Source organism: Salvelinus sp. IW2-2015, linkage group LG4p (genome assembly GCF_002910315.2).
Source record: "Salvelinus sp. IW2-2015 linkage group LG4p, ASM291031v2, whole genome shotgun sequence".
Lineage (NCBI taxonomy): Eukaryota > Metazoa > Chordata > Actinopteri > Salmoniformes > Salmonidae > Salvelinus > Salvelinus sp. IW2-2015.
In genome coordinates this window covers 6,730,964-6,752,048 of record NC_036841.1, presented here as the reverse complement: position 1 = coordinate 6,752,048, position 21,085 = coordinate 6,730,964, and the positions used below count along the sequence as shown (strand labels likewise).

At 41.8% G+C, this 21,085-nt stretch overlaps 2 protein-coding genes and 1 long non-coding RNA gene across 7 annotated transcripts in view; 2 read left to right on the top strand and 1 right to left on the bottom strand.

Moving 5' to 3' along the window:
• The window catches only part of LOC111956871 (serine/threonine-protein kinase DCLK1-like), a 17,042-nt gene extending 16,256 nt beyond the window's left edge, over positions 1-786 (top strand). Inside the window, exons 11-12 of the mRNA XM_070436748.1 lie at positions 72-185; positions 535-786. Coding sequence (XP_070292849.1) covers positions 72-185; positions 535-786 — 366 coding nt within the window. The remainder of the gene's footprint in view (positions 1-71; positions 186-534) is intronic.
• Positions 787-4,601: 3,815 nt separating this feature from the next.
• Positions 4,602-6,835, top strand: LOC139023752 (uncharacterized). Of its 5 annotated transcripts, XR_011474917.1 has the most exons (5): positions 4,602-4,684; positions 4,757-4,996; positions 5,179-5,209; positions 5,808-6,322; positions 6,453-6,835. It is a non-coding gene; the product is annotated as an uncharacterized lncRNA (long non-coding RNA). The 5 variants fall into 5 exon arrangements; XR_011474913.1 differs by lacking the exons at positions 4,602-4,684; positions 4,757-4,996; positions 5,179-5,209 and adding an exon at positions 5,424-5,494 and having other exon boundaries at positions 5,625-6,322; XR_011474915.1 differs by lacking the exons at positions 4,602-4,684; positions 4,757-4,996; positions 5,179-5,209 and adding an exon at positions 5,562-5,592 and having other exon boundaries at positions 5,625-6,322.
• Positions 6,836-7,375: 540 nt separating this feature from the next.
• Positions 7,376-21,085, bottom strand: part of LOC111956864 (neurobeachin-like) — a 328,897-nt gene continuing 315,187 nt past the window's right edge. Inside the window, 6 exon segments of the mRNA XM_070436743.1 lie at positions 7,376-10,384; positions 10,987-11,150; positions 11,710-11,906; positions 13,029-13,130; positions 20,471-20,641; positions 20,754-20,980. Coding sequence (XP_070292844.1) covers positions 10,294-10,384; positions 10,987-11,150; positions 11,710-11,906; positions 13,029-13,130; positions 20,471-20,641; positions 20,754-20,980 — 952 coding nt within the window. The 3' untranslated portion in view covers positions 7,376-10,293.

The window sequence follows — 21,085 nt, the reverse complement described above, 5'->3', positions numbered from 1 at the left end:
TGTGTGTGCATGTGTGTGCATGTGCGTGTGTTCCTTGACCAGCTCTATCAGAGGTTCTGTCTGTGTTCCAGGATGATGGCCGATTAGTGAACGACCAGCAGCTCTCTGTGGCTGGGAAGATTAAGAAACACTTCAACACTGGTCCTAAAGCCTGCAGCACCACTGCTGGAGTGTCTGTTATCACAGTAGGGACACACACACCATCACACCACACTGTTATTATCACAGTAAGGATCCCCCTTAGTCATTCTTACTCGAGGCTGTGTAGGTGTGTAGGACTGTTCAGAATGTGTACAGCCCAAAACATTAGGTTCTTCACATGTAACCCTGACATCTAATGCATGTCCTCCTCTCTCTCTCTCTGCCTCTTTCTCCCCTTCTCCCCCTCTCTCCCTCCTCTCGCTCTTCCTCTCTCCCTCCTCTTTCTCTGATTCTCTCTATTTGCCCTTCTATCCCCCTGTCTCTCTGCCTCTCTCTCTTTGTCCTCTTTCTCCCTCCTCTCTCCCCCCCTTCTCTCTCCCCTCTCCCTCTCAGACCACCCCTCTTGATAAGGAGCGGCAGGATTTCAGACTAAGACACCAGCAGGATGTGAGGTTGAAGCCCCGCCCCCGCCCCCAACCAACCGGCTTCCCCACCAGTGCCAGCCAACGCTCTGCCCACAGCTCCAATGACCCTGCCCTCTCTCCCGCTGACTTTACCTCAGAGTCAGAAGATTACTCCCCCAGCCCCTCCCCCACCTCTCCTAGCTCCGCTGACACCGTCCGCTCCCCCACCTCCCCCTTCTAGACCCCGAAGGAAGAGAGCGAGGAGAGGAGGATGGAGAGAGAACGAGGAAGGACAGGGGGCACATATCCCTGTACTAACACTGGCCCATGTCCCTGTATTCACGACGACAGTCTGTCAAGATGCCTGCCAATTACTTAAACATTGATTTGTCATTCCGGCTACAGTGTCAGTTAACCCTAAGATACACTGGGGTCAGAGCCATGCATAGAGATCAGTTAGGGTGGGGTTAGGGTTAAAGGGTAGAGGTTAGGGTCAAGGTTAAAGGTGTATTCTGGATGGGTTCTGCTCTGGCCCTGAGAGGTTACTAAGGCTGAGAATCTGTATCTCCTTATCTTTTTAAGACACCACACAGACATACAATAGTTAAGCCTTATTTCAGGAAAATACTGAATAATGGTCCACTGAGGTCCCCTGGTGTTGGGAGGTGAGTACTGCAGGCCAACCAACCTGCTAACAGGACAGCTTAAACTGGAACACAACTAACCTACAGATCAAAATCTTCCATTCAACTTGACGGGACCTCATACGCCCTAAATATAGCATCTTAAGTATTTATGTGATTAAACATACATTTTGAAAATAATAATGATAATAATAATGACTTTGGGTCCTTGAAAAGCGCTATATAAACAAAATACCATGTATTATTCATTTTGAAAATGTATGCATCAAGTCAGGTATCTATTTGTGTGAAGTTATATTGCACCCAATTCATTACAACTTGTACAGTTAATTCTGTAGAAAACCACGTTCAAGTGAAAAGATGTCATCTCAGCTTCAGAACGCTCAATAAGACATGCTGTATGATGCTGTATGATGCTGTATGATGCTGTATGATGCATGTAACGTGAAGATATAATCTATGTGTGTCTAGAAGGACATGTGGCTACGGTCATGTCCACTCCAGTCCACTTTTATTTATCAAACTATCTAGTGTTCAGCTATTCTCCAGTTCTTGGTGCTGTTGTAGACATAATATACTACACACTTTACAGAGGACCAGAGAGGGGCGCTAGAAGCTATCCAGGCATTCTGCTATACCATATGGATTGGTTGATTGATTGTGTTTTTGTCCATGACTGTTATGCCAGTGTGCCAGTTCATGTACAGTCCTCATTTAATGGACTATGAAAAAGGTTGTGTATTTGGTAGAGTATTAACAGCCATTTTCATGGCTTTTTATTATGGTACAAAATTGGCCTTGTTTCAGTTAATATGTTAATATGTTGATAGTGAAAGAATTACCTATTTAAAGTACAATTATTGGCCTGAACACAATGGATCAAGTGCAATTAGGTTCTGGATCTCTTACCAACATTAGACAGCACAGACTTTTTCAAGCTATTGTTAACTATAAACAATACATACATTGTGAATGTATGTCAGAACAGAGGTGTTATGGCAGCGTCTTTCAGTGCCGCCTGAGTTTTCAGCTTGCTGTGTGTAAGCCAGGGGTTGGAACCGGTTCAGGGAACAGAACTAAAAACCGGAAAATCATGCATTTCAAAACAAGATGCCCAGCACTTCAAGCCTCCTCCTCCACCCTCTCACTCTCTTCCCATCCGCAACACTTCAGTCACATCTCACTCCCTACAATTGTCTGCCCAATGCATGTAAACAACTATAGCTTGCCCGCTCCATAGCAAGCTGCTATATCCGCACTGATTGGTAAAGTAATTTAATGTTGAGTTATATGTTTAAAAAAACTATGATTGCGGTTTAAAAAAGGAACAGAAAGGTATGATATAAACTGCTACTAGTTTGGGGGTTCAAACTGGTTCAGAACTTTATTTTGCTGGTCAGAACAATGGAATTGAACAAAAAAAATTGTTTTGTTAAAAAAGATGCGATTGGAAAATAATTTTGGTTCCAACCCCTGGTGTAAGCACAGTGAGTTGGCAGGTCTAAAAAGAGAAGCACAGTGAGTTGGCAGGTCTAGAGAGAGAGAGAAGCACAGTGAGTCGGCAGGTCTAGAGAGAGAAGCACAGTGAGTTGGCAGGTCTAGAGACAGAGAGAAGCACAGTGAGTTGGCAGGTCTAGTAAGAGAAGCACAGTGAGTTGGCAGGTCTAGAGAGAGAGAGTAAGCATAGTGAGTTGGCAGGTCTAGAAAGAGAGCTGCACAGTGGACGTTGGGCAGGTCTAGAGAGAAGGAGTAGATAGCACAGCGAGTGGCAGGTCTAGAAAGAGAAGCAAGTGAGTTGGCAGGTCTAGAGAGAGAGAGAAAGCACAGCGAGTTGGCAGGTCTAGAAGAGAGAGATAAGCACAGTGAGTTGGCATGTCTAGAGAGAGAGAGATACACAGTGAGTTGGCAGGTCTAGAAAGAGAAGCACACGTGAGTTGGCAGGTCTAGAGAGAGAGAGCACAAGTGAGTTGGCAGGTCTAGAGAGAGAGAGAGGAAGCACAGTGAGTTGGCAGGTCTAGAAAGAAGAGAGAGCACAGTGAGTTGGCAGTCTAGAAAGAGAGAGAAGCACAGTGCAATTGGCAGGTCTAGTAGGAGAAGCACAGTGTGAGTTGGCAGGTCTAGAGAGAGGAGAAGCATAGTGAGTTGGGAGTGCTAGAAAGAGAAGCACAGTGAGTTGGCAGGTCTAGAAAGAGAAGCACAGTGAGTTGGGCAGGTCTAGAGAGAGGAGAGAAGCACAGCGAGGTGGCAGGTCTAGAAAGATAAGCACAGTGAGTTGGCAGGTCTAGAGAGAGAGAGAAGCATAGTGTTGGCAGGTCTAGAAAGAGAAGCACAGTGAGTTGGCAGGTCTAGAGAGAGAAGCATAGTGAGTTGGCAGGTCTGGAGAGAGAGAGAAGCACAGGTGAGTTGGCAGGTCTAGAAAGAAAAGCAACAGTGAGTTGGGCATGTCTAGAGAGAAAGAGAGAAGCACAGTGAGTTGGCAGGTCTAGAGAGAGAAAAGCAACAGTGCGTTGGCAGGCTTAGTAAGAGAACACTAGTAGGAGTTAGACAGGTCTAGAGAGAGAAAACAGTGAGTTGCAGGTCTAGAGAGAGAGAGTAAAGCACAGTCAGTTGGCAGGTCTGAGAGAGAGAAGCACTGTGAGTTGGCAGGTCTAGAGAGAGAGAGAAGCAAAGTGAGTTGGCAGGTCTAGAGAAGAGAAGAACAGTAATCAGGCGTTCTTAGAGAGAGAAGCGCAGTGTTTCAGACAGGTCTAGAGAGAGAAGCAGAGTAATTGCAGAGCAGGTCTAGAGAGAAGAAGAACAGTAATTCAGACAGGTCTAGAGAGAGAAGCGGGGCCGTTCATTCAGACAGGTCTAGAGAGAGAAGCACAGTGTATTCAGACAGGTCTAGAGAGAGAAGCAGACAGTTTTTCAGACAGGTCTAGAGAGAAGCAGCAGGTGATTCAGACAGGTGTAGAGAGAGAAGCACAGTTGATTCAGACAGGTCTAGGAGAGAAGGCAGCAGTATTTCAGCCTCAGGGGTTTTGTTTTTTTTTCTGGCTATTTTTAGAGGGAGAGAGAAGCACAGTGAGTTGGCAGGTCTAGAAAGAGAAGGCACAGTGAGTTGGCAGGTCTAGAAAGAGAAGCACAGTAGTTGGCAGGTCTAGAAAGAAGAAAAGCACAGTGAGTTGGCAGGTCTAGAAAGAAGAAACACAGTGAGTTGGCAGGTTCTAGAAAAGAGAAGCACAGTGAGTTGGCAGTTCCAGAGAGAGAAGCACAGTGAGTTGGGCAGGTCTAGAGAGAGAGAGAAGAACAGCGAGGTGGCAAGTCTAGAAAGAGAAGCACAGTAAGTTGGCAGGTCTAAAAAGAAGAACCACTGTGAGTTGGCAGGTCTAAAAAAGAGAAGCACAGTGGTTGGCAGTTCCAGAAAAGAGGAGCACAGTGGTTGGGCAGGTCTAGAGAAAGAGAGAAGCACAGTGAGTTGGCAGGTCTAGAAAGAGAAGCACAGTGAGTTGACAGGTCTACAGAGAGAGAGAGAAGCACAGTGAGTTCGCAGGTCTAGAGGAGAGAGAAGGCACAGTGAGTTGGCAGGTCTAGAGAGAGAAGCAGAGTGAGTTGGCAGGTCTAGAGAGAAAAGCATAGTGAGTTGGCAGCTCTAGAGAGAGAGAGAGAGAGAGAGAAGAACATTGAGTTGGCAGGTCTAGAAAGAAAAGCACAGTGAGTTGGCAGGTCTAGAGAGAGAGAGAAGCACAGTGAGTTGGGCAGGTCTAGAAAGAGAAGCACAGTGAGTTGGCAGGTCTAGAGAGAGAGAGAAGCATAGTGAGTTGGCAGGTCTAGAGAGAGAGAGAGAGAGAGAGAAGCACATTGGAGTGGCAGTCTAGAAAGAAAGCACAGTGGTTTGGCAGGTCTAGAGAGAGAGAGAAGGCACAGCGAGTTGGCGCAGGTCTATAGAGAGAGAAGCCACAGTGAGTTGGCAGGTCTAGAGAGAGAGAGAAGGCAAAGTGAGTTGGCAGGTCTAGAGAGAGAAGAACAGTAATTCAGGCGGTTCTAGAGAGAGAAGCGGCAGTGTTTCAAGACAGGTCTAGAGAGAGAAGCAGAGTAATTCAGACAGGTCTAGAGAGAGAAGAACAGTGATTCAGACAGGTCTAGAGAGAGAAGCACAGTGTTTCGAGCAGGTCTAGAGAGAAGCACAGTGATTCAGACAGGTCTAGAGAGAGCACAGTGAGTTGAATGGAAGTCTAGAAAGAGAAGCCAGTGAGTTGGCAGGTCTAGAGAGAGAGCACAGCAATTCAGACAGGTCTAGAGAGAGATGCACAGTGATTCAGACAGGTCTAGAGAGAGAAGAAACAGTAATTCAGACAGGTTCTAGAGAGAGGAAGCGCAGTAATTCAGACGGTCTAGAGAGAGAAGCGCAGTAATTCAGACAGGTCTAGAGAGAGAAGAAACAGTAATTCGACAGGTCTAGAGAGAGAAGAACAGTAATTCAGACAGGTCTAGAGAGAGAAGCACAGTGTTTCAGACAGGTCTAGAGAGAGAAGCACAGTAATTCGACAGGTCTAGAGAGAGAATCAGAGTAATTCAGACAGGTCTAGAGAGAGAAGGCACAGTGTTTCAGACAGGTCTAGAGAGAGAAGCACAGTAGGTTCTAGAGAGAGAAGCGCAGTGTTTCAGACAGGTCTAGAGAGAGAAGCACAGTAATTCAGAACAGATCTAAGAGAGAGAAGAACAGTAATTCAGGCGTTCTAGAGAGAGAAGCACAGTGTTTCAAACAGGTCTAGAGAGAGAATCAGAGTAATTCAGACAGGTCTAGAGAGAGAAGCACAGTAATTCAGACAGGTCTAGAGAGAGAAGAACAGTAATTCAGGCAGTTCTAGAGAGAGAAGCACAGTGTTTCAGACAGGTCTAGAGCGAGAAGCATAGTAATTTCAGACAGGTCTAGAGAGAGAAGCACAGTAATTCAGACAGGTCTAGAGAGAGAAGCACAGTGTTTCAGACAGGTCTAGAGAGAGAAGCACAGTGTTTCAGACAGGTCTAGAGGAGAAGAACAGTGTTTCAGACAGATCTAGAGGAGAGAAGCACAGTGATTCAGACAGGTCTAGAGAGAGAAGCACAGTGATTCAGACAGGTCTAGAGAGAGAAGCACAGTGATTCAGACAGGTCTAGAGAGGAAGCACAGTGATTCAGACAGGTCTAGAGAGAGAAGAAAGTGTTTCAGACAGATCTAGAGAGGAGAAGCACAGTGATTCAGACAGGTCTAGCGAGAGAAGCACAGTGTTTCAAACTCAAGGTCTAGAGAGAGAAGCAAAAAGCACAAGAGAAGCATGAGATGATTGATGTGTTGAACACTTGTTTGTCCTCTAGGACACCGAGTTTTAATCATAGAAACAGAGGAAGTGTATCTATCTGCTGAATGTAATTGTCCAAATTTCTGTTGTGAGAGAATGACAAAGTACAGATTGAAAGTATGTTGCTATGCAAAATATGTATTGATACCCAATGAAATGTAAGATTTTGTGACTACATGTGAAGCCAATTTGATCGGGATTCATCACCAGTAGCACGTCTTTTTTCCTGATGATGGTAGTGAATGGTCATTGTTCCTGTATAGCAACCCTTTAACAGTGGTCATCACCAAGCCAAACCTGTGAATAAACCACTTCCTCAATCTGAGAGCCTGGTCATTGTGCTGAGTCGTTCCAGGGGGAGTACAGTCGGACAATCTGGGATTTACAAACAGCAACCACAGCCGCAGCAATAACAGCATCCAGCCAGTAGATGGCAGTATAGGATAATCTGTACCAGATCTAGAAGATAGTAATAAGACAACAAACACATGCATGTTGAGTTTCCACTATTGAGATACCTTTTAAGTGCATGGGGTTATATTCGAGTTTTTGTTGTTTAAAATATGAGTAATATACATATAGATATTCTATTGTGGCGGCAGGTAGCCTAGTGGTTAGAGCGTTGGACTAGTAACCGGAAGGTTGCACGATCGAATCTCTGAGCTGAGAAGGTAGAARTCTGTCGTTCTGCCCCTGAATAAGGCAGTTAACCCACTGTTYCTAGGCTGCCATTGTAAATAATAATTTGTTCTTAACTGACTTGCCTGATTATAATTCTATATGTCAGAATATTAGAATAACATATTACTAGTTGTGTTCAAACTGCTATAAACATTTGAAAATTCAGTCGCATAAGAGCTTGCTTTATTTATTTTTATTATAAATACAACAAAAAGGAAAACAATATWTTTTTTTTACTGTTCATCAATCTTTATATATTGTCATAAGTTAATGTATAACAGCTCCAAACAAACACAAGGTAAATGCCTCAGACATTGCAATCTACACAAAAAACAACATGTAAATACAAATAACTTATAAAATCATGATATACTTAAATCAACAAAATATATTACATACAAATCAACAAAATATTTGACACAAAATCAAKATGTGTTTTTTAAAGCAACAATGTCAACACAAATTTAAATGCATTTATTTAACAAAATCCTCCAAAATCCTCCTTACACAAAGATTTATGTCAAATATTCAAAATAAACCCAGTATGTCAAATTCATATTGATGGGTATTATGAACCAAACCAGTAAAGTAAGATAGATATTCCATCCAGCCACTCTAGCTCTCTGCATGCGGTGTCCCTGGTTTAGCTAGGCTGCTGTCTGTACCATTACAATGGAAACCCAAACTCTTTGCATATTGTGATTCGTTTTTTTCCTTTTCATCTTACTGTCAACTCACACGTGGCATATTTTACATTGTTGCACTGAAACAAAGTTATAATGTTTACTGTTTATTCAAAATAGATGACTATAGCCTGTTCTTGGTCAGGTTAACTACATGTCCCAACCTCTCACTTAGCCTGGGTGTTTGTGCTAACATTCCACCCCTTTCCATTACTTGCCATGCCAAACGTCATGTCATGTTTGGCATATGACACGGAGTACAATGAGTGGAATGTTAGTACCAAACAGGTCTGGATTGCAGGCTTTAACAAACTCATGGTATTGCTAGTGATCATCCAGTGTTTCTACAACTGACGTCTYGCACGGTCTTCCTTATCAATCTATTATCTGGAAATACAAACAATGATGACTCAAGAATTCAGTGCTAAATCTGACTAGCCTGTGGTAATGATTTTAAAAGTATATAAAAGTAATTTTAAACCCTTGCTTTTGTTGAAATATAAATAAAATAGTTACAGAACAAGAAATGGTACAGAAATTATTACAAGGTCTGTTACTTCCTGCTGATAATGTGAAACGTGATTAAGAAACAAATTACAATGGACACATTTCGCACGATAAGTATAGTTCTGAAACTGCCCTTACAGACATCTAAACACATTATCACATGAACATAGAACAAATTGTCAGTTTTGACAAGTACATTGATAGACTACTGTTTTCCATGATGGGAGACCAACTATCAGCTATTATTACTAACCAACTAAATCTGTGTCCCAAATGGCACGCTAWTCCCTTTATAGTGCACGCCTTTTGACCAGAGCCATATGGGTYCTGATCAAATGTTGTGCACTATAAATGGAATAGGGTACCATTTGGGAAGCAAACTAAGATTTGATGTGAGAGAGTCATGTCACGGTTTGGAACAGAGAATTATGGTTCAACTGTCAAAATGGAGACGTCTTGTTCTTTTCAAATCTTTTCTGGAAATCAACTCTTTACATCATCCTTATATACAAYAGTTTTTACTTTTTTCCTAGAAAAGTGTCCCAAGTTTGATATGTATTTGACATACAAATGTTGTATAAATGTTATTAACTGTAGGTTTGTTTATTTGTATTTTTCACAGTTTTAAATATGACCAGTTGAATAAAACCGTACATTCATAATTTTTTATCAGTGTTGAAACTGTCACTGTAGCGCTATGACTGAGCTCTTCTTCTAAGCTCATCAGTTGAAGAGTTTCTTCTTATATTACTTATATTTTAACCTGTCTCTTTCTAGGCATTACGATATACGGTGGGATCCAAAATGATTGACACCCTTGATAAAGTTTAGCAATATTTACTGTATAAAATAAAAAATTCAAATACTGAGCTATATTGTATGATAAAAAAAATTATTTTATTTGATACTAGTATAATTGCTCAGAGAAAATGATTTTGTTTGACAAGTAATATTTTTTTTTTTTTTCTCTCCAAAAATGTAGGGGTAGGGTTGCAAAGGGAGGGTATTACTGGAAACTTTTGAAGTTTACCAATAACCAACAGAATTTTGGTATCTTTCAAGGATTTTATGTAATCTATCAGAAGACATCTACTTCATATTATCACAGAAGGTCAAAGATCATAACCCCAGACATGCGTACCTCCCCTGTTATTGGTAATGGTACGATCTTTGACCCTCTGTAACTTTCATCATTATTCACGATTCATTCAGGATTATCTGTAATCATGGTGGTATCCACATTAATTACGAAGAGTTTAGAAACATATTATATTCTTATTTACAATTAAAGTGAATCCAAAATGACAGAATACATTATTTACCATTCATTTCTATTGGGCACAAAATAATCTGAAACACAACCAAAACAAACTGCAAATGCATCCAACAAGTTTGTAGAATCCCAAGCTTGACGTAATCATTAATGGCTAGGAATATGGGACCAAATACTAAACTTTTGACTACTGAATTTATAAGAATATTTAGGGATGTCAATAATTTTGAACCCTACCTTTTTGAGAAAAAAATGTTTTACTTGTTAAACAAAATATCTTTCTCTAAGCAATTGTATTAGTATAAAATAGTATAATTTTCATTTTTTTGGAGCATATAATATAGCTCAGTATTTGAATTATTTATTTTATACAGTCATTATTCAGGCCCCACTGTATTACTAACCTGGTTAAGAGCTTATGGTTAGTTAGTTAGTTAACCTGTATGGTTAGTTAGTTAACTTGTAGTTGACCTGTATGGTTAGTTAACACTTATACAAGTAGTTAGTTAACCCTAGTTAACTTGTATAGGTAGTTAACAGCAGTTAACCTGTATAGTTGGTTAACAGTAGTTAACAGTAGTGTCCAGGTGTCCTCCAAACCAGCAGCCATGTTGTACTGCCTCTCTGTCTCTGTAACCCTCAGTATCTGTTCTGGTGCTCGTAGTGCCACCGGTTGAAGTCGATGTTGAACGCCACAATGCTGCCGGATGCCATGCCAGTGATGAGAGTCCTGGAAGGGGGGCAGACACAATACAGTGTATACATACACAATGTACCTCTATATGACCCATTAATAATTATATTAGCTTATTGTAATTTATTAGTTATTTCCCAAACATGAATCTACTTTACTAACATCAAACAATAGGTGGGGTGTGTTTCATGTGTGAGTGAGTGTGTATGTGTTTGGTGTGTGTATGCATGTGTGTGTGTGTGAGGAAAGTGACGCTTGTGTATTGCTCCAAGGCAAGTGCGCTTTCAGGACCTTTCACTGCAATTTCGTTGTCTCTATGGCAACTGGTTCTATTTAAAGAAAACAAAGCCCACTGAACTGCGAACGTTCCATTCCGCCAAATGTACCCTGACAAGCATGAAACACAGAGGCCCTTTCAGTGTTCTACAGCCTACATCTGCCTCTACAACACACACACACACACACACACACACACACACACACACACACACACACACACACACACACACACACTCACACACACACACAGCACACACACACACACACACACCACACACCAAACCACACACACACACCAACACACACAACACCATTGATCCTGTATTAGAGGAAAACCTGACTAGGAGGACAAACAGGACTAGACCTCTGGTCTCGTTGAGAGAGGTAGTCGCATGCCGCGGACACCAGCATCACAGCCTGGGTAGATGTAGAGCTGTTTGAAGTCACAGGCCTGCCACACCTCCACCACCCCGTTGTCTCCTCCTGTCACCAGGTTCTGACCGTCACTACTCAGCATAATGGCCTAGGGAGCACATCATAATAATGATATAATAATACATTACATTTAAATAAATAAATAATCATAACATCTACCTCAAATGACAGCCTAGGCCCTATGTAGTAAACTACTTTAGACATTTAGACCCTAGTCGCTATGTAGTACACTAGGTTTGAATATTGCTGTCCATCAATGATTCCCAAACAAATTGACTGAGCTTGAGCAATAAAAAATAAAAAATAATATACTGTATATAGATATATATATTGCCCTATATGCAAAGTTGGTAGAATCTTATTCAAAATTATTCACGGCTATAATGGCTGGCAAAGGTGCTTCCACCATGGGGTGTGAAGACATATGCAATCAAGATACTTTAATAACATATATATTATTATTATTATTAATTTGGTGAATGTTCTATAATTCTCTTTCACTTTGAAAATGTGGAGTAGGTTCTGGAGATCAGTAGACCCCTCCACTGAATCCCGTTTTGAAATGTCATTTTAAGACTGTAAAATGTGAAGACTGTGCAAGGCGTGTGTAGACTTTCACTAGGCACATACTGTATCTGTGGTCTTACCCGTGTTGAGTCGTTGACCTCCATCTGAGCCAGTAGTTTTCCGTTGATGCTGAAGTTACAGAAACGTCCTCTCTCGTAGCAGATGATACAGTGGCCCTCGCTGGACACAGATATGAGGCGGGGACACATGCAGTTATCTGGGCCCTCCAGGGCCCGCAGCAGGTCCCCTGTTATAGTGTGKACCAGACACGGACCCTCTGGAGGGAGAGCAAGATAGAGTTACACACTAACACGCACGGATGCATGGACACATGCACACACACTATTTCAAGGATGTTACTCAACATTCCACACCTAACTAAGATATCTATGTACTGTGGCATGTAACATTACAGTCCTATCAGCCAACTCACATACCATAACCATTACCATCACCTTACCAGAGGCATGTRCCACAGCTAATAGCTATGACTATATCCATTGTGATCCTAGCTGAAGAGTGAGATAGTCTGTTCTCAGAGCCAGCTGATGACAGAAATGCCCAGGAAGCTGATTTCCCAGCTCTGGTTCACATCTTTGACAGTTCTGTATAGTTATGTTTTTTAAATACTGTGACTTCGATTTTATAGTACTTATTTTCTATAGTGCCTTGGGTGTGAGAAAAGCACTTTATATACAAGATGAATTATTATTATTAGATGGAGATTAAACTGTAGTACTCTACTTTGGACCAGTGGTGGAAAAAGTACCCAATTGTCATACTTGAGTAAAAGTAAAGATCCCTTAATAGAAAATGACTCAAGTAAAAGTGAAAGACCCAGTAAAATACTACTTGAGTAAAAGTCTAAAAGTATTTGGTTATAAATATACTTAAGTATCAAAAGTAAAAGTACAAGCATAAATCATTTCAAATTGCTTATATTAAGCAAACCAGACGGCACAATTTTCTTGTTTTTTTTAAATAGCCAGGGGCGCACTACAACGCGACGACATTATTTCCGAACTAAGCATTTGTGTTCAGTGAGTCCCCCAGATCAGAGGCAGTAGGGATGACCAGGGATGTTCCCTTGATAAATACGTGAATTGGACCATTTTCCTGTCCTGCTAATCATTCAAAATGTAACGAGTACTTTTGAGTGTCAGCGAAAATGTATGGAGTAAAAAGTACATTATTTTCTTCAGGAATGTAGTGAAGTAAAAGTAGTCAAAAATATGAATAGTAAAGTAAAGTACAGATACCCCAAAAAACTGCTTAAGTAGTACTTTAAAGTATTTTTACTTAAGTACTTTACACCACTGCTTTGGACCAGAGCCCTTGGGCCCTGGTCAAAAGAAGTGCACTACACAGGGAATAGAGGACTCAAGCTGTCTCTGCTGACCTTTGGCTCCACTGATGACCAGTCCCAGCTCGGCACACACAGAGACACACACCACCTCATGGTCATGACCGGTCAGCACAGCTCGCGGTGCCGGGTAGTCACCTGGAACACAACACAACAGTTGGGTTTTATTAATAACAACACACAACGGCTTGAGCTTGTTGCAACAGAGTGCACTTGACTGGAGGATGCACTTATAAGGAGCAACTGAAAATAATGTAATGAACTAAGAACTGACTGAGCATATGTGTTGTTATGTTGATAAATAACTGACCACAGTCATGGTGAGAGTGACTCCCACCCAGCTGCTGCCAGCAAGGTCCTGGTTAATTGTCATTTAAATGTTGTGACGACAGATCACCCTCTTCCTCAACTCCCCTCCCCTCACACTGTCCCATGATTGATGACGGCTGGGGGAGAGGTTAAAGAGGGGAGGTCTTGGACACCTGGAGTCTTTCCCCTTCTCATCCTCTCCTCTCCTCTCTTTCACCCCTCTCTCCTCTCACCCCCCCTTTCCTCTTCTCTCATCCCTCTCTCCTCTCCAGTCCCTTAGAGAGTAGGACCAGAGCAGACATGTCAGTCCTAGGACAGCGGTGAGGTGGCTGATGGGACATGTGTCAAAGAAAGCCTCCAGAGACCACGACTCATCCAGCTCACCTGCCCTACAAAAGATTCAATCAGCCAGCACTGAACCCGCCCCTCGCCCCCTCGCCCCCAACCCCCCTCAGCCAGCCAGCCAGCCGACACGACACAACCACCCCACACCTACCTCCCCACACTGCCTCACATTTCAGTGGTATGGGCCGAGCTGGGCCTGAGAGGCAGAGGGGGATTGAGCTGGAAGTTATTTTAATGATCAGGGGCCTCATTTAAATATGTACATTCCTCCCTAAATTCTGGCAGATGCGGAGATTCTGGGATTTGTTTGTGCAACTAATTATTGTGATTTATCAAACTGTCATGTGCAAAATATATGCATGTTTTCATTGTTAAATCAGAGCTATACTATATTTGTGAGCTCTCGAACGTGCGTGTCACCACTACTCTGACTCCTCCCCTCCGGCGTTGCCTGTTTACTAACCACCGGTCCTGGCAACCCTTCATTACGCACACCTGGACCTTATCACTTCCCTGATTACTCCCCCTATTTATACTGTAGCACTCAGTTGTTATTTCCCATCAGGTGTTATTGTCTCTGCTTCCATGTTCAGACGCATTCCTTGTTTTTGTATCGTTATGAGTTCGATTACATTAAACTCCCCAACTGCACCTGCTTCCTGACTCCCTGCGTCTACATTACGGTGTGTTGCAACCCCACCTGGTAAACGACCTCATTTGCTGTATGATTTGGATATGTTGGAACTGGGTCATGACTCATGACACTTTCTAAAAGAAAGCGCAATGGCAAATACGATCACATTTTTGTAGAGGTATGGGCAGAATGTTTTTTTCTTTTTCAGTTACTTTAAAAAAATGCATCCCGCCTATAGCGACTGCCAAACACTGGCAGGTCATTCTACACGTTTGATTTATTCAAACAGTATAAAAGTAAATGCTGTAGCACACTTTATAGGGGAAAAGTTGTACAATACTTTGTTTATCAATAGACGTTTGTGTTTCTATCTCCTGCCTTGGTATAGGATCTGAATTTAAATAGACTATGATATTGCGCTCCTATCGCAAAGCAGTACTGTAGCCTACCCATACTGTTACATTTAAATAGGCTACCGGTCTATTTACTTTCAATCATATATTTGGCTATTAAATAAGCAATGGATAAATGGATAAATGGTAGCCTAATATTTGTTGTGTAGCGGAAATAAACCAGTCATGTCAGAAATGGAGATACATGTCCTGTAATATGATTATGATTTAGTCCTATACAGTTCATATGGAAAGTATTCAGACCCCTTGACTTTTTACACATTTTGTTTCGTTACAGCCTTAATCTAAAATTGATTAAATCGTTTTCCCCCCCGCATCAACCTACACACAAAACCCCATTATGACAAAGCATAGATTTTTTTGCAAAAGTATAAAATAAATATCACATTTACAGAAGTACCCAGACCCTTAACTCAGTACTTTGTTGAAGCACCTTTGGCAGCGATTACATCCTCGAGTCTTCTTGGGTATGACACTACAAACGTGGCACACCTGTATTTCGGGAGTTTCTCCCATTCTTCTCTGCAGATCCTCTCAAGCTCTGTCAGGTTGGATGGGGAGCTTGAGAGGATCTATCTACAGCTATTTTCAGGTCTCTCTAGAGATGTTCGATTCTGTTCAAGTCCGGGCTTTGGCTGGGCCACTCAAGGACATTCAGAGACTTGTCCCGAAGCCACTCCTGCGTTGTCTTGGCTGTGTGCTTAGAGTCGCTGTCCTGTTGGGAAGGTGCATCTTCGCCCCAGTCTGAGGTCCTGAGCACTCTGGAGCAGGCTTTCATCAAGGATCTCTCTGTACTTTGCTCTGTTCATCTTTCCCTCGATCCTGACTAGTCTCCCAGTCCCTACCGCTGAAAAACACCCCCACAGCATGATGCTGCCACCACCATGCTTCACCGTAGTGATGGTGCCAGGTTTCCTCCAGACGTGACGCTTGGCATTCAGGCCAAAGAGTTCAATCTTGGTTTCATCAGAGCAAAGAATCTTGTTTCTCATGGTCTGAGAGTCTTTAGGTGCCTTTTGGCAAACTCCAAGCGGGCTGTCATGTGCCTTTTACTGAGGAGTGGCTTCCATCTGGACACTCTACCATAGAGGCCTGATTGGTGGAGTGCTGCAGAGATGGTTGTCCTTCTGGAAGGTTCTCCCATCTCCACAAAGGAACTCTGGAGCTCTGTCAGAGTGACCATTGGCTTCTTGGTCACCTCCCTGACCAAGGCCCTTCTCCTCCGATTGCTCAGTTTGGCCATGCGGTCAGCTCTAGGAAGAGTCTTGGTTGTTCCAAACTTTTTTCAATTAAGAATGATGGAGGCCACTGTGTTCTTGGGGACCTTCAATGCTGCAGACATTTTTTGGTATCCTTCCCCAGATCTGTGCCTCGACAAAATCCTGTCTCGGAGCTCTACGGACAATTCCTTCGACCTCATGGCTTGGTTTTTGCTCTGACATGCACTGTCAACGGTGGGACCTTATATAGACAGGTGGATGCTTTTCCAAATCATGTCCAATCAATTGAATTTACCACAGTTGGACTCCAATCAAGTTGTAGAAACATCTCAAGGATGATCAATGGAAACAGGATGCACCTGAGCTCAATTTCGAGTCTCATAGCAAAGGGTCTGAATACTTATGTAAATAAGGTATCTGTTTAATTTTTTTTATACATTTGCAAAAATACCTGTTTTCACTTCGTCATTGTTGGGTATTGTGTGTAGATTGATGAGGATTTTAACGTGACAAAATGTAGAAAATGGCAAGGGGTCTGAATACCTTCCGAATGCACCGTAAAATAAAAGTAAAATAAACACATTAGTCTACATGCTACTATGTGATCTCCTTACCAATGGCAAATACATTTGTTATAATTAGGCCTGTTTTAATGCTTTTATTAGCGTACCATTATAACAATTCCTCCGCATCAAACACCTACATTTTCTTCAAAATAACAATATTTGCTTGCAATACAGTTGATTAACCACTAGATGTTATGCATGATCATGGTCTGAGATTTGCGTGGATAGGCAAACTTTCTCATCAAGTTCAACATTTATAAATAGCAACCTTCACAGGAAAACTGGTGCACGCAAGGTTTAGAGTCTTTTGTGTGCGCATGCACTTTTGATAAATGAGGCCTCAGGTTTTAGGACAGATGCAGGCCGATGTAGTTGCAACACTAGAGGGCACTGTTCTCTCCCTGCTGCGGTTTACAACATCAACATTGTCAAATATAATACTCTCATAACTTATAATTTCTACAGCCTCTAGAGCGCTGTGCACTGAAATCTGACAAAAAGTATTAACTTTAATTAACGATAATGTGCAWATTTATATCCAAAAATCTCAGTTTACATTGGCGCCATGTTCAGAAATGCCTCCAAAATATCCGGAGAAATTGCTGAGAGCCACATCAAATAACAGAAATACTCATCAGAAACTTTAATGAAAGATACATGTTTTACATAGAATTAAAGATACACTTGTTCTTAATGCAACCGCTGTGTTAGATTTCAAAAAAACTTTACGGAAAAAGCAAACCATGCAATAATCTGAGATGGAGTTCAGAAAGAAAATAGAATTCTCCGYCATGTTGGAGTCAACAGAAATACGAAATTACATTATAAATATTCCCTTACCTTTGATGATCTTCATCAGAATGCACTCCCAGGAATCCTAGTTCCACAATAAATTGTTGTTTCCCAATAAATTGTTGTTTTGTTGTTATGTCCAAGTAGCTACTTTTGTTAGCACGTTTAGTACACATATCCAAACGCTCGTGCAGGTCCAGGCGAACGTCGGACGAAAACTTCAAAAAGTTATATTACAGGTCGAATAAACTTGTCAAACTAAGTATAGAATCAATCTTTAGGATGTTGTTATCATAAATATTCAATAACGTTCCAACCGGAGAATTCCTTCGTATGTAGAGAAGCAATGGAACACAGGTCGCTATCATGTGAAATGCGCGTGACCAGGAAATGGCTCTCTRCCAGTAACCTGACTCATTCCCCTCTTATTCAGCCCCACAACACAGTAGAAGCCCCATTCAAGTTTCTAAAGAGGGATGACATCTAGTGGAAGCCGGAGGAAGTGCAAACAGATCCATATCCTACTGTGCATTCAATAGGGACTGAGTTGAAAATCGACCAAYCTCAGATATCCCACTTCCTGGTTGGATTTTTCTCAGGATTTCGCCTGCCATATGAGTTCTGTTATACTCACAGACCTCATTCAAACAGTTTTAGAAACTTCAGAGTGTTTTCTACCCAATAGTAATAATAATATGCATATATTAGCATCTGGGACAGAGTAGGAGGCAGTTCACTCTGAGCACGCTATTCATCCAAAAGTGAAAATTCTGCCCCCTATCCCAAAAATGTTAAAGGAAAACTCCACCCAAAAACGATATTTTGGTATTAGTTTCATTAGTCCATTGTTAGCATAGTCCCAAAATGTTCTGCTTGTCAACAATCAAGTTTTCAAGATACAGAATACAGAAATCATTCCCATTTGATGCATTTTGCATCACATGATGCTGAGTTTTGCATCATATGAGTATTTCTGTATTTTGAAAGTTACATATCTTGAAAACTTGATTGCTGATAAGCAAAACATCTTGAGACTGTGTCAACAATGGACTAATGAAACTAATACAAAAAGGTAGTTTTGGGGAGTAATTTTCCTTTAAATGTTCACTCTGAGAAGTGTGATGCATATCTGATATCAAACAACCTGGTTTGATTGATATGAAATATGAATAGTAGAAGATCTCTCCATAGAAGTAACATTCCTTTGTTAGGGAAGGTGCACAGTACAGAAAGCGGCGTGTGTGTGTGTGTGTGTGTGTGTGTGTGTGTGTGTATGTGTATGTGTGTATGTGTGTGTGAATGTGTTTGTGTATGTATGTGTTTGTGTATGTATGTGTGTATGTATGTGTGTGTGTGTGTGTGTGTGTGTACCATTGGAGTGTTTTCTCCTGTAGTACCGTGCCGCGGCCCCCTCTACTAATTGGAACAAACCAATCTGAAATTCTTAAATAGCTTCAGTGAAGATAATGAAAAAACCCTCACCTCAACCACAGCCCCATGTGAACCCAGTTCATGCACAGTACTAAATAAAATCATTCAAAAATACTTTACCATAGAGCATGACTTAAACACAGAGGATCATTAGCTTCTTTGTTTTTAAATAGCCTGTGCCTATTTGGGAAGCCAGCAATTAGGGCAGCGTGTGGCAATAGGCCTAGCTGATTATTGAGTTGCAGCGGTCAGTGAAAACTATCTAAAATGTGTGAAGATAATGTGTCTTGAGTATAATTTTAAGTGTTAAGACAAGAAGCGGAGAGGTGTGTGGTGAAGACACGGGCGTCTCTCTCCAGAATGCATGGGCGTCTCTCTCTCCAGAATGCACGGGCGTCTCTCTCCAGAATGCATGGGCGTCTCTCTCCAGATGGCATGCACTCAACTTTCCAGAATGTGCTCCTCTGTCTCCTGTCAATTCTTGCACATTGTTCATTGTGTGAATTGTTTTGATTCTTTATTTTTTTTAATCAATTTCTTATGTAACCAGAAGGCCTAGTAAATCTCCTATTAATCCCTTTCATTTGGTTACATACATTTCTGTTAACGCATGTATTACAGTAATTTACCGTTCTCGTTCTCAGTGTGGAAACGTTGTTTGCAGAGTTCACAACCTGCTACACTTGTGAGAAACAAGTTGTGGTTTATTTCATAACCATCATTTAGGAGTTTTGGTTTATTTCATAACCAATGGGAGTTTTGCCAATTTTTTCATTGTCTTTTGTTTGGAGTCCTCCATGTGAACAATGAGCATGTGTGTGGTTTCTCTGTCCTGATAGCGTTGAGGGGGAGAACGCCTGAGCACGTAACCTACTGAGTTGACACAATGTTGCACTTAACTAGTGATAGCTCAAATCGAGACAGATAGAAAGGGAGGCAGACAGTCAGAGTGGAAAGATTAATGCAATTGAAAAAAAAWTATTCTACTGTTTATATTTGTCAGCTTCAGCCGTTTGTATTTTACTTAGTTGACGATGGAAGTTATTGGCCTACTGCTGCATTGGCTATAGTCTATCTCTGAGTTCCATGCTCTAATTTCTTTAGCCGCTAATGGATCACGGTGTATGATGTGTCCATATGGCAGAGACCGGTGCTCTTGCATTAGTTGCATTTTTACTTTGACATTTTTATTATTTTAATTCAGACTTTTATGATTAACCAAATGAAAATTATTTTGAGAAACGAAAACGTTATTATTAAAGTGAAAGTGTTCCACGAAAATGCGCATATCAAAATAAAATAACTGGCACGCACGCAGATAGGTAGAAATAGTAGGATAAATTGTTAGCTTCAACAAACTTGAAACTCACGAGCTACCTATGGTCTTTGTTATAACACACATGAACAACATTTGAAAAATAAACGGGCCCGCATAGAGAAATCAAATGTCCGTCCAACTGCTTCGTTCTGGCACCAGCCGTGCTCCTTGTCTCTGTCCATCATTCAATACCAGAATGGAAACCTGGAGTTTCACTGCTGATCAAAGACTTTTAATATAATAATCTACCTTTATAAACCCCAGCTCCACTATGGTGTAATTCATTTGAGCTGATATGAAGAGCTTCTTCTCTTCACATGTGGCACTGCATCTCAGTGTTAGACAGACTCTGGTTCGATTCCAGGCTGTATCACAATCGGCCGTGATTGGGAGTCCCATAGTGCGGCGCACAATTGGCCCAGCATCGTTCGGGTTTGTGTTCTGACTTACTGTTGTTGGGGTTGTCTCCTATGATGTGGTGTCGTCCGCTCCAGTACCACAGTAGCAGTGTAGCATCTCTGGACCCTGACACGATGTAGCAGTCTCCCCCGATGTAGCTCTCTGACCTGGCCAGACACGTCACCACGTCCCAGTGGCCAAACACTATCTGGGTCAGCTTACCTGCAGCACAGAGACAGTATTATGATATAAACCTATGTGTAGTATAGTAGTATAGTATAGTAGTAGTATTATGGTGGTACTATAGTAGTAGTACCATGGTAGTTAGTATTACCTGTCTCAGTAGAGTAAACTCTGAAGCTCTTGTCCCAGAAGCCACAGACCAGGATGTAGCGGTTGTCGGCGGTAACCACGAAGCAGTGTGTGTTGATCTGGATGCTCTGATCAACCAAGTCTGTGATCTGACGCTTGTTACTCCCGGWGTTGTTGGCTACACACACACACAGAGGGATAACTTAGTTAGAATTCAGTACAACGGTCTGGCCTGGCCTCAGGGTTACACTCACCAATCAGAGGGATACCTTAGTTAGTATTCAGTACAATGGTCTGGCCTGGCCTCAGGGTTACACTCACCAATCAGAGGGATAACTTAGTTAGTATTCAGTA